General features: G+C 40.7%; 2 protein-coding genes across 2 annotated transcripts in view; both read left to right on the forward strand.

Annotated features, from left to right (window-relative positions):
* The first annotated feature begins 374 nt into the window (after positions 1-374).
* LOC120024170 (ribosome production factor 2 homolog) lies at positions 375-10,477 on the forward strand. The gene is made up of 10 exons (XM_038968338.1): positions 375-466; positions 703-835; positions 941-978; positions 5,593-5,632; positions 5,984-6,065; positions 6,176-6,252; positions 8,371-8,470; positions 9,028-9,130; positions 9,266-9,410; positions 9,982-10,477. Exons 1-10 carry the CDS (start codon positions 444-446, stop codon positions 10,165-10,167), a joined length of 927 nt encoding a protein of 308 aa, XP_038824266.1. The 5' UTR covers positions 375-443; the 3' UTR covers positions 10,168-10,477.
* Positions 10,478-12,588: 2,111 nt separating this feature from the next.
* The window catches only part of LOC120024608 (monocarboxylate transporter 10-like), a 71,216-nt gene continuing 69,976 nt past the window's right edge, over positions 12,589-13,828 (forward strand). The window contains exon 1 of the mRNA XM_038968903.1: positions 12,589-13,200. Within this exon, the coding sequence (XP_038824831.1) occupies positions 12,855-13,200 (346 nt within the window). The 5' untranslated portion in view covers positions 12,589-12,854. The remainder of the gene's footprint in view (positions 13,201-13,828) is intronic.

Consider the following 13,828-nt stretch of genomic DNA (forward strand, 5'->3'; position numbering starts at 1 on the left):
GATTATGTGGCAAGAAAATAAAGCCTGCTAGGGATGTGCACCTACCTTGCTATTATCTTGTCCCTTCTTTGCATTTTCAATTAATATAATTTGCCCTTTCGGGTCTCGGAAATATTAGAAGTCCTGTATTATTTCATATCACACATGAATGTGATATTTTGTAAAGATACACAAGTTAACATATACTTAAAAATTAATAGTTTTGGGGAAAAATGGTAAACCACAAAAGTTTGGGGTTGATACTGGGTTCTGGGGTTTGAGTTATGTAGGGGGTTTATAGCTCTCTACCGCCATCATGTGGCCAAATAAGAGTACGACGTGTGTATATACTGTACATAACAACGGATGTGACGTATATGTAACTGCGACATTTTCCGGTGTTGTGAATTCACGTGGAGTATTTTAAAGCAAGCGCCATCAAGCACACGAGTGAAGCCACCAAAATGAAACAAAAGGAAGGAGTAATGTACGTTGTGTTTTTTTGTTGTTCTAACTCACGTATTTTATTATTGTATAGTTAACGTCACTTGCTAGCCATGAAGTTAACTACCTAGCTAGTAGCTACTGTAGGGTTCTAAACCGTGTTAGTTTGAGATCTTCCATCAAACGAAATATACTATGGCAAAGCATCTGTGTTGTTTTACTCAAGTGTCACGGTGTCTATAACTGAAGTGTTTTCCTGTTGAATGACTGTTTCCTCAGAAAACCTAAGACGAAGAGGGCTAAGCGCTTTCTTGACAACAGAGCTCCCAAGCTTAGAGAGAACGTCAAGAATGCCATGATCATGAAAGGAGGCAACACCAGTATGACTGTCACTCAAGCACTGAAGGACATTGTACGTTTTCTGACTGTCGACCCTCCTCCCCTACCAGAATATTGAAGATTGTCAAGTTTTGAGTGCCAGATAGCTAGATAACTCTGAATATTTTTTTTTCTCCAGTATGCCTTGAAGAAACCAAGTGCTGTATTGTACAAAAAGTAAGTGATTGATTTTTAAAGTACCAGTGCAGCCATTTGTATCTCTCAAATAAGTTCTAGGTAACAAATAACTACCTTACTGTGATTGTTTAAAATTAAAATGGTAAAAAAAGAAACAAATAGCTTCTTAGTAAAGGACTCTTATGCTAGGACTATCTGTGAGTGGGAAAACTGAAAACAAGTTGTTAATGGAAGAGAGGTTTGGAGCTGTGTTATTGGTCTTAACTAATTTACCACCTGGTGACGTTATGGAGCCAGATACCTGTCCATATGTTGAATGACGTGTCTTTAGGATGATGAGAAGATCCATAAGTAAATTGTTAGGATCATAAGAAAAGCCATGCGTGAAACGTAAACGTAACATTTAATCTGAACATACAAACACCATGTTACGATTACAGTCTAACATTATAGGTATTCTAAATAGGTATCCTGCATGTTTTCAAGTTGTCTCCATTCTCTATTAGTCCTCATTTGAGTTTACTTCACATTTTAGGTAGCTAATGTAATGTATTTGTCTAGATGGCACTAGCTGTATTATGCCTACACCTAGCGGATTGAAACATCAGTGTTGTATCTCCACAGCATGGACATAAACTACATTTAATTTGTATGAACATAAGATTAAACCGACATAAACGGAACAAGTTCCACAGACATGTGACTTACAGAAATTGAATAATGTGTCCCTGAACAAATGGGGGGGGGGGGGGTCAAAAGTAACAGTCGGTATCTGTTGCTACCATCTGCATTAAGTACTGCAGTGCATCTCCTCCCTATGGACTGCACCCTCAGTCCAGCCTCTCTTAGCCTATTGCGGACAGTCTGAGCACTGATGGAGGGATTGTGCGTTCCTGGTGTAACTCGGGCAGTTGTTGTTGCCATCCTGTACCTGCCCCTTAGGTGTGATGTTCTGATGTACCAATCCTGTGCAGGTGTTCTTACATGTGGTCTGCCTCTGCGAGGATGATCAGCTGTCCCTCCTGTCTCTCTGTAGCGCCTCACAGTACGGACATTGCAATTTATTGCCCTGGCCACATCTGTAGTCCTCATGCCTCCTTGCAGCATGCCTAATACACGTTCACGCAGATGAGCAGGGACCCTGGGCATCTTTCTTTTGGTGTTTTTCAGAGGCAGTAGAAAGGCCTCTTTAGTGTCCTAAGTTTTCATAACTGTGACCTTAATTGCCTACCGTCTGTAAGCTGTTAATGTCTTAATGACAATTCCACAGGTGCATGTTCATTAATTGTTTATAGTTCATTGAACAAGCATGGGAAACAGTGTTTAAACCCTTTATAATGAAGATCTGTGACGCTATTTGGAATTTCACGAATTATCTTTGAAAGACAGGGTCCTGAAAAAGGGATGTTTCTTTTTTTGCTGAGCTTATCCCTGGGTGATGTGGACATCCTCAAAATACGACTAGTTCAATATTGCACCATCCCATTCTCTGGGCTCTGTCGGTAATCATAACCAGTAGTATATACCAGGAATAATTCATCATAACCAGTAGTATATACCAGGAATAATTCATCATAACCAGTAGTATATACCAGGAATAATTCATCATAACCAGTAGTATATACCAGGAATAATTCATCATAACCAGTAGTATATACCAGGAATAATTCATCATAACCAGTAGTATATACCAGGAATAATTCATCATAACCAGTAGTATATACCAGGAATAATTCATCATAACCAGTAGTATATACCAGGAATAATTCATCATAACCAGTAGTATCTACCAGGAATAATTCATCATAACCAGTAGTATCTACCAGGAATAATTCATCATAACCAGTAGTATCTACCAGGAATAATTCATCATAACCAGTAGTATCTACCAGGAATAATTCATCATAACCAGTAGTATCTACCAGGAATAATTCATCATAACCAGTAGTATCTACCAGGAATAATTCATCATAACCAGTAGTATCTACCAGGAATAATTCATCATAACCAGTAGTATCTACCAGGAATAATTCATCATAACCAGTAGTATCTACCAGGAATAATTCATCATAACCAGTAGTATCTACCAGGAATAATTCATCATAACCAGTAGTATCTACCAGGAATAATTCATCATAACCAGTAGTATCTACCAGGAATAATTCATCATAACCAGTAGTATCTACCAGGAATAATTCATCATAACCAGTAGTATCTACCAGGAATAATTCATCATAACCAGTAGTATATACCAGGAATAATTCATCATAACCAGTAGTATCTACCAGGAATAATTCATCATAACCAGTAGTATCTACCAGGAATAATTCATCATAACCAGTAGTATCTACCAGGAATAATTCATCATAACCAGTAGTATATACCAGGAATAATTCATCATAACCAGTAGTATCTTCCAGGAATAATAGATGCTTGGTGAATCTATAAATTATGTATGACCACAGGAGGTTTTGCCACTCTGCAATATTTTTTTATAGAATAGTTTGATATTTATTTCATCACTCAAAATCTTGCCAAAGCATATCCTGTAGGAGGGTTTAATATGAATAAAACATCATTTGATATGATTTCTATAAATCGGTTCATGAAGATATAGACTAATAAATGAACAAGGGAGAGGTAGGCTTAGTGTAGCATTAGTATATTCCCACACTTTACAATAAAAGTCTCCGTGTAGGCTATTCCCTCCATCACGACGCTGCTGCCCAGTTGAAGAGCTTGTGATCTCCATGCAGCACCACAGCAGCCTTCGGAAAAGCACGCCTCCGAAGATGCCCTTCTGGAGGCATGCAGTCATAGTCATTTTATCCAAATTTATCCTAGCATGCATGATGCGTGCAACTCGTCATTCCAACATATTTGAACATTTAATTCATCCTTCATTCAGTTCAGTCAGTCAGTATGTCATCCATTCTGTCATTTGTCTGAGTTGCAATAGGAACCAAATCAAGGAGAATAGAAGTCTTATTCATTTGTTTATTGAAATCCATATGTATTCAAAATTATCTAAATTCTCAAGTTCTTTAGCCTATCACTTTAATAATCCAATGTTTTAATTTAAGGCTATCAAAATAAGAAATAGGCCTTCAACTTGTAGGCATTGCAATTTAGGCTATCAACTCTATTTGTGTTTTATAATTGTTTTTATTATAGGGCTCCCTATAAAAAGAGATCCTAGCTCACAGGCCTCTAAATATAGCCTCTAAATACATTTTAAACAAAAGTGTTGAAAATGCAGTGACTAGGGAAAACAGATCTGGCAATAAGAATTGGTTATAGATATTTGAGACCCCTTGGCTATTTCGCTCAGGACATGTTATAGCCAAGACTTAATAAATATTTTGTTTTGTCAAATTTATTGATATGGATATCAAATTTATTGATATGGATATAGCCTATGCGTGATGTGGTTATGCAATGAAAATGCTGTTATTCTGGCTACAGTGGTAGTGATAGCGTAGCCGTAGCAAGTTGGCTAGCTAGCAGCAAGCAAGGGATAAGAATGTTGCCACTGAGCATGGCAACAGAACATAAAGAACGAGCGACTGGGTTGGGTCTCTAGCAACCAGAATTTTCTTATTAAAATGAAAATATCAACGAAAAATAAGATTCTGCCGGTAAATGTGTGCTTTCATATTGTTTTCTTTGGCAACTGTGGTACACTACATGACCAAAAGTATGTGGACACCTGCTCGTCGAACATCTCATTCCAAAATCATGGGCATTAATATGGAGTTGGTCCCCCCTATAACAGCCTCCACTCTTCTGGAAAGGCTTTTCACTAGATGTTGGAACATTGCTGCAGGGACATGCTTCCATTCAGCCACGAGCATTAGTAAGTTCAGGAACTGATGTTGGGCAACTAGGCCTGGCTCGCAGTTGGTGATCCAGTTCATCCCGATGGGGTTGAGGTCGGGGCTCTGTGCAGGACAGTTAAGTTTTTCCTCCGATCTTGAGTACTGCATCAGATGACCTGGCCTCCACAATCACCCAACCTCAACCCAATTGAGATGGTTTGGGATGAGTTGGACCACTGAGTGAAGAAAAAGCAGCCAACAAGTGCTCAGCATATGTGGGTACTCCTTCAAGACTGTTGAAAAAGCATTCCTCATGAAGCTGGTTGAGAGAATGCCAAGAGTGTGCAAAGCTGTCATCAAGGCAAAGGGTGGCTACTTTGAAGAATCTAAAATATAATTTGACCTTTTTGGTTACTACATGATTCCATATGTGTTATTTCATTGTGTTGATGTTTTCACTATTATTCTACAATGTAGAATATGGTAAAAATAAAGAAAAACCCTTGAATGAGTAGGTGTGTCCAATCTTTTGACTGTATATGTATGTATATCTATCACAGTAAAATCATGTTTTTGACTGCACTGGGCCTTTACTCAAGTAGGAGAACTGTTATTATTTGAACAAATCCAGTATTGTGGTAGTACTGAAATTGTTGTATTTAGTCTTCATGTTTTATTTTCCCCCCATTAGCATTGGATATTTATAGCAACTTGGGCATAAAGGACTGAGTATACTGAAATAATAACAAAACAAAAATAGTTGGTACTATTGTTGGTACTTGAGAAATGTGTGTTTTTATCCTGCATGTAAACTAAGTGTTGTCTTTCCTTCCAGGAAAAATATAACCAGGCCATTTGAAGATTCTACATCATTGGTCAGTTAACCAGAGATATTACATGTCTTCAGTACCCTCTAAAAACTGGTTTGTTTAACCTGAGAATTCTAATTGTTTTTGATTCCTCTAGTTCCTAAATATACAGTATAGTGAGTGTTTCAATGTAGTAGTCCTGGTTCAAGGGACATTGTTGTTGTAGCCCTAGCACAACACTGGAATTATTGTGGAATCGGGCGTGTAGTGCTAGGGAAAACACAAACATTTGCTCCTCTTTGGGTCCACAGGTCCAGGATAACAAAACACTGCAGTAGTGTACTAGTTAGCATCACATTAAAATACAATGTATTCATTGCACTGCCATTTCCGATCACTAATATTTTCTGTCTACAGGAATTCTTCTCGAAGAAAACGGATAGCTCGCTGTTTTTGTTTGGCTCACACAACAAGAAAAGGCCAAACAATCTCATATTTGGTAAACATTTATGTATTATATCAGTGGGAGACTAGATGAGATGTCTAGTACTTTTCACAGCAGATAAGGGTTTGACCTTGTTTTTCTCCTTTCCTTTTTGCTGATTACAGGTCGTCTGTTTGATTTCCACGTGCTGGATATGATTGAGCTGGGCATTGAGAAGTATAACTCCTTGAGTCAGATCAAGGTGATGTTTCTGCAGTTCCTATAGTCATTTGTAGTTGCGTTGTTTCTCATTGCTGCATGATACCACTTATGTGAGTTCTGGATTTGTCAATAAGATTATCCCCCCCCTTTTTTTAAGCAGAGTGCCTTCAGCACCTCCTGATGTTCTGTACGTTCTTAATCTCTACGAATCTTAGTTCTTTAAGTGTCGTCACCAAATGTTTGTACACACACTGCTACAAAAAGCCAAACGAATACACCTCCTTGGTCTTTCAGTGGTCTGAATGAACAACTACAAATGAACAATTTCCTCTCAATCAAATGTATTTATAAAGCCCTTCTTACATCAGCTGATGTCAAAGTGCTGTACAGGAACCCAGCCTAAAACCCCAAACAGCAAGCAATGCAGGTGTAGAAGCACGGTGGCTAGGAAAAACTCCCTAGAAAAGCTAGAACCTAGGAAGATACCTAGAGAGGAACCAGGCTTTGAGGGGTGGCCAGTCCTCTTCTGGCTGTGCCGGGTGGAGATTATAACAGAACATGGCCAAGATGTTCAAATGTTCATGACCAGCAGGGTCAAATAATAATAATCACAGTAGTTGTAGAGGGTGCAACAGGTCAGCACCTCAGGAGTAAATGTCAGTTGGTTTGCTCATAGCCGATCATTCAGAGTATCTCTACCACTCCTGCTGTCTCTAGAGAGTTGAAAACAGCAGGTCTGGGACAGGTAGCACGTCCGGTGAACAGGTCAGGGTTTCATAGCCGCAGGCAGAACAGTTGAAGCTGGAGCAGCAGCATGACCAGGTGGACTGGGGACAGCAAGGAGTCACAAGGCCAGGTAGTCCTGAGGCATGGTCCTCCGAGAGAAAGAGAGAATTAGTGAGAGCATACTTAAATTCACACAGGACACCGGATAAGACAGGAGAAATACTCCAGATATAACAGACTGGCCCTAGCCCCCCGACACAAACTATTGCAGCATAAATACTGGAGACTGAGACAGGAGGGGTCGGGAGACACTGGCCCCGTCCAACGATACCCCCGGACAGGGCCAAACAGGCAGGATATAACACCACCCACTTTCCAAAGCACAGCCCCCACTCCACTAGAGGGATATATTCAACCACCAACTTACCGTCCTGAGACAAGGCTGAGTATAGCCCAGGAAGATCTCCCCCACAACCCGGACAGAAAGATCACGTCAGTGACTCAACCTACTCAAGTGACGCACCCCTCCTCGGGATGGCATGGAAGAGCACCAGTAAGCCAGTGACTCAGCCCCTGTACTAAGGTTAGAGGCAGAGAATCCCAGTGGAGAGCGGGGAACCGGACAGCCAGAGACAGCAAGGGCGGTTCGTTGCTCCAGTGCTTTCCCGTTCACCTTCACACTCCTGGGCCAGACTACACTCCATCATATGCCCTACTGAAGAGATAAGTCTAAAGTAAAGACTTAAAGGTTGAGACCGAGCCTGCGTCTCTCACATGGATAGGCAGACCATTCCATAAAAATTGAGCTCTATAGGAGAAAGCCCTGCCTCCAGCTGTTTGCTTAGAAATTCTAGGGACAATAAGGAAGCCTGCGTCTTGTGACCGTAGCGTACGTGTAGGTATGTACGGCAGGACCAAATCGGAAAAATAGGTAGGCTCAAGTCCATGTATTTCTTTGTAGGTTAGCAGTAAAACCTTGAAATCAGCCCTTGCCTTAACAGGAAGCCAGTGTAGAGGCTGGAGTAATATGATCAAAATGTGGGGTTCTAGTGAAGATTCTAGCAGCCGTGTTTAGCACTAACTGAAGTTTATTTATTGCTTTATCCGGGTAGCCGGTAAGTAGAGCATTGCAGTAGTCTAACCTAGAAGTGACAAAAGCATGGATTCATTTTTTTGACAACGTTTGATTGTTGCGATGTTACGTAGATGGAAAAAAGCTGTCCTTGAAACAGTCTTGATATGTTTGTCAAAAGAGAGATCTTAACACTATTTCAGGCACACCTTTTCCCTGTTCTTTGAATTTTTTTTATTTTTGTTTTACTGATAAAAACATGCCAATACACTCTGGACTGCAAACAATTGAAGTTAGTGTTACCTGTTATATCATAATCTTCCTCCTGTAATTTTCTGTTCTTTTTCCAATGCATTGCAGAACAGCAAATGTCCTGAGGGGACCAAACCGATGCTGGTGTTTGCAGGGGAGGCTTTTGACCATGATGATGACCACAAACGCCTAAAGAGCCTTCTTACAGGTACAGTTTAGTCTAAGCTAAACATTTGAATTTGGTGTTAATCGGATGTCGTGGGGTTATTTCAGTCCTACCCCTTCAGTTAGAAAAAAATTCCTCTAACTATACTGAACAAAAATATAAACGCAACATGCAAGAATTTCTAATATTTTACTGAGTTACAGTTCACAGAGGGAAATCAGTCAATTGAAATAAATTCATTATCCCCTCCAAATTCTATAAAAAAGATATAGGCGGTTTATGGTAGAGACATTAACATTAAATTCTCTGGCAACAGCTCTGTTGGACATTCCTGCAGTCAGCATGCCAATTGCACGCTCCCTAAACTTTATACATCTGTGGCATTGTGTTGTGTGACAAAACTGCACATTTTAGTGGCCTTTTTGAAATGTCACACCTCTCAGATGGATGGAATATCTCAGCAAAGGAGAAATACTCATTAACAGGGATGTAAAAAAACATTGTGCACCAAATTAGAGAGAAATAAGCTTTTTGTGTGTATGGAAAATTGGCGGTGCTACTGACCAGTTTTTTTTGTTTGTTTTTGTCTTGTCGTACAGACTTCTTCAGGGGTCCTGTTGTGCCTTCAGTGCGTCTAGCTGGTCTGGAGCATGTCCTGCACTTCACTGCTCTGGAGGGGAAAATCTACATGCGCAGCTACAGGTATGTCTGCCTGCTAGCAGCTAGACCATCTACCAATGTCACCTATTATTCATGGCAGATTATGGCTGAATTACATATGATCTGCATCTTTCACCCCTGAAATGATCACTAGTCAAAACTCTTTGGGTTCTCCAGATCTCTGTTGAAGAAGTCTGGATGTCGTACACCAAGGATTGAGCTGGAGGAGATTGGGCCGTCTTTTGACTTTGTCTTGCGGAGAACACACCTGGCATCAGACGACCTCTACAAGACAGCTCACAGACAGCCAAAGGCTCTGAAGGTATGAAACAACTCTAGTTGCAGTCATCTTTTTCAATCTCTTTCAAGAGTCATATGTTGTTGTAACTTTAATGTGTTACAGAGTTAATGTTTAAGTTAATTCATTGAGCTGTATCTAAAGATATTTCATTACAGTTATTTACATATGTAATTGTATTGGTTAGTATTGAATTACGCTTTTGACTGCAAGTTCCAGAATGCCTTGCGACAGGAAGTAGAAAGCGAACGCTAGTTAATTAAGTGCAATTGACAGGTGATTATTGATGGCTCCTTTGCGCTAGCAGCTTGCTGGCATTGCTCTGTAGAATCTAAAGTTGTTAAATGTAACGTGATCAAGTATTATTACTAAAAGAAGCTTTCATATCAAACCCGACGTCCCGAGTCATTACTTTGAAGATAGTTATTCTATATATGTTGAATGTCACGTAAGGTTTATTCTTTTTGAAAGTATCTTAATTGCACAATGGTATTATTGTGTGCCATTGGCCAAATTATTTAGAAGTATCTATGTAGTGAAATGAAACATCAAGGCAATCAGTCCTCATGTTCTTTGTCAATTCTATTCTTTACAGCCCAAGAAGAAGAAGAACATATCCCACGATACCTTTGGTACCAAGTTTGGCAGGTTGCACATGCAGAAGCAGGATCTGGCCAAGCTCCAGACACGTAAGATGAAGGGTCTGAGGAAGAGGAGGGGCCCGGCAGCCGCTGCGGAGGGAGAGACGTCCTCGAAAACAGCCAAAGTAGAAGTGGAGTGAAGTCTTCCCAGGCTTTAATGGCCATTTCACAAGCTCACGTCACGCTAACTGTGGATGTTGACCGATGTCTTCAGAATTGTCATTAATTATGAAAGAATTACCCCCACATGCATGTTTACCTTCTGCAGGTATGTTTGTCAATGTCTCTTGTTAATGACGTACAAATCATCTTCATTCTGTTGCTCATGTTACTTAATCTGGAAATGCTTGTTGTGAAAGGCAAGCTTGTCAGATGTATGTGCATAAGAAAAGAAGAAAAATGCGTAGTTCAATAAGATGTCATTGTTCTAAAATAAAATACTCTAAAATATTTTCTGTGTTTTAATCTTTACTTGTACAATGCGGAAGCATTGTTTCAATGATTACATGTATTTTGTACATCTGTCTCGTGCTGTTCTTTTCAGAGGTTTTACAATTGAATTGTCACATGCACAGTGAAATGTCTTTCTTGCAAGCTCTTTCCCAACAATGCAGTAATAAATATTGATAGTACTATAAAAGTAGAAGAAAAACACAAGAAATAAGAACACAAGTAAGCTATATACAGGATCAGTTCTAATACCATATTTACAATGTGCAGAGATACTGAAGTGGTAGGGGTAGATATGTATAGGGGTAAGGTGACTGGGCATCAGGATATATGATTGTGTGTTTAGTCAGTATGAAAGTGTCTGCATGTTGTGTGAGTGTGTAGCATGTGCATAGTCAGTGCAAAAATGGAAGAGTCAATGCAGATTGTCTGTGTAGCCATTTTGTTAGCTATTTAGCAGTCTTATGGCTTGAGTATATATTCTGTTCAGGAGCCTGTTGGTGTCAGACTTGATTCTCTAGTACCCCTTGCCATGCGGAAGCAGAGAGGAGTCTATGGCTTGTGTGGCTGGAGTCTTTACCTTCCTTACACACCACCTGATAGCGAGGTCCTGGATGGCAGGAAGCTCGGCCTCAGTCATGTAGCGCCATGCGATCAATGGCGGTACTGTTGCCATACCAAGCAGTGATGCAGACATTCAAGATGCTCTCAATGGTGCAGCTGTATAACTTTTTGAGGATTTGAGGGCACATGCCAAATCTTCAGCCTCCTGATGGGGAAGGGGTGCTTTTGCGCCCTTACAACTGTTTGCATGTGTATGGATCATTTTAATCATTTAGTGGTTTGGACACAAATCCACATCGATGGGGGTGGGCTCACCCCGTTTCCTGTCGTTCACGATCAGCTCTTTGGTCTTACTGACGTTGAGGGGAGGTTGTCCTGGCACCACACTGCCAGATCACTGACCTCCTTCCTATAGGCTGTCTTATCGTCCCCGGTGATCAGGCCTACCACTATCGTGTCATCAGCAAACTTCAGTCGTGCGTGGCCACGCAGTCGTGGGTGAACGGGGAATACAGCAAAGTACAAAGCATGCCCCCGTATAGAGGGTCAGCGTGGCCGAGGTGATGTTGCCTACCCTCACTACCTGGGGTCGGACCATCAGGAGGTCCAGGAACCAGTTGCAGAACAAGTCCTAGGGTCCAAAGCTCGGTGACGACCTTGGAAGGGACTATGGTGTTGAACGCTGAGCTATAGTCAATGAACAGCATTCTCACATAGGTATTCCTCTTATCTAGGTGGTAGAGAGTTTAGTGAGAGTAGAGGGAAAACTTCATAAGGGTGGGACAATTAAACCATGTGGAGAAGGACTGTAAGTATTCTACTTTTCACTCTGCTGCCACAAAACCCTTAGGTATATAGACTTACCTTCATATGAACAAATCACAATTGTAATCTCCTGACGTTAGATAAATTGGTATATATCAGTCAGCTTTCAGGTATGACAAGGTTGCTGGCAGATATGAAATCAGAAGTATTGGTATTAAATCGCTGGATGTTTCTGTGGATAGTTTACTTTGTACACAAGAGGTAGCTGTTGGACTTTATTCATTTGAAAACTCTGGGCTCTGGTGTTATACTGAAATTGAAAGCAAAAATTGTCAAATTAAGCCTTATTTAAATGAAGTCATATTTAAAAGTTATTGATTTAGTTTTTAACAATGTACAGGCCTATCACGCAGATAATTTAGAAAACGTTGGGAACACACCTTCCACGTAGTTCATTATTTTCCATAGAACGCATAGCCCCTAGTTGATTACCCCTTACTCATTACAGCACCAATTATAGACTCCTATGTTTACTTTTTCCTTGCAAGAGGAACCTCTGGATAAGAGAGAAAAATAAACGTGTTCTGGATCTTATCTTTCTTGGGAAAAAAAACCTTCACTTTTTCAAACACTACAGTAATTCTTCAATGTTCTTACGTCATACTTGAAAAGTACCGCGGTAAATCCTATCAGCGACAAAATCCCGGGTTAATGTACGCACGCCCCGCCCCTCTGAGGTATCTATTTATACAATATTGCAACACTGGCGTTTGACACGCAATAAAGACAGTGCGGGCGGTTGATAGAACCGTTCATTACGGCTACTGCTTCTGAATATATGCAACTTCTCGATAACAATTCGCTGAAAGAAGATGCAAAGTCTTCATATTTGTAGATAGACATTTTGCGGCATACCATCATCTGAATCTCTTCAGTTGAGTTTGACTGCAGCTTGAGAGTACATCATTTAGACTAGTTAGCGGCATAGTCACATTGTTGCTGTCATCATATTTGACAGTGTTAAAAATCTGCATAGTCGTGCGAAGAAATGACAGAAGGTACCAACATGACAGACAATGAGTCTGAGACAACTAAAGAAATGGTTGCTGCGGAACCTGCGGAAGAGACATCAATAAAGTCATTTGAGCGCCCGGACGAAGCTGAGGAGAATGAGAACGTGGGTAGCAAAGGAACCATTCAAGAGCACGTCCCCGTCACTGCGGAGGAGCCTGAGTTCGAGCACCCAGAAGGAGGATGGGGGTGGGTGGTTATGCTGGCTGCCATGTGGTGCAATGGAGCGGTGTTCGGAATCCAGAACGCCTTTGGTATCCTGTTCTTGTCCCTTCTGAAAGAATTCGGCTCAGCAGATGATGAGGCCCTCCGGTTCAAAACAGGTGAGAAAAGTCGGCATAACGCTAGTAATCTAGCTAAATACTGTATTAGCGAATTAGCTAGCGTCAGCATGCATCATAAAATATTTGTATTACTTTCTGGCTGCATATCAACATGTGACATTCATTTTCGTTCTTTCTGGTATGCTATCGTTGACTGGGACTAGTGAACGGAATACAAATCACACTAATGCAACAACGTTTTGAGAATGTCATTCATTTACCATCAAACTAAGTTTCCGATCAAATCACCTTTCCAGCTAGCACGGTCTAGATTGCTAACGTTATCTGGTGTCAGTCAGCGAGTCGAGCGTGCCACATGGCTCGACAGTGCTTGAGGTGGAGGAAATGTCTTTTTTCAAGTCGGTTCACAGAAATTCACAAATTACGCTATGACATAGAGACCTCTGGTTATTCACTGTTAAGGGTTCATACACATCTTAACAGATGGAATTTCATGATTTTTCCATGACCAATAATTGGTGCGTCTCTATGTAGCCTACATGAAAAAGTCAGCATTTATGTGGTGTTGACACTAGAAGGCTGCTGGTCTCTGATCCCATGTAGGCTTACTATCTCCTGCCGTTGTGCCCTTGATCAAGGCACTCACCCCCCCACAAAGTAGAATAAC

The sequence above is a fragment of the Salvelinus namaycush genome, chromosome 29 (genome assembly GCF_016432855.1).
Source record: "Salvelinus namaycush isolate Seneca chromosome 29, SaNama_1.0, whole genome shotgun sequence".
NCBI classification, from domain to species: Eukaryota; Metazoa; Chordata; class Actinopteri; order Salmoniformes; family Salmonidae; genus Salvelinus; species Salvelinus namaycush.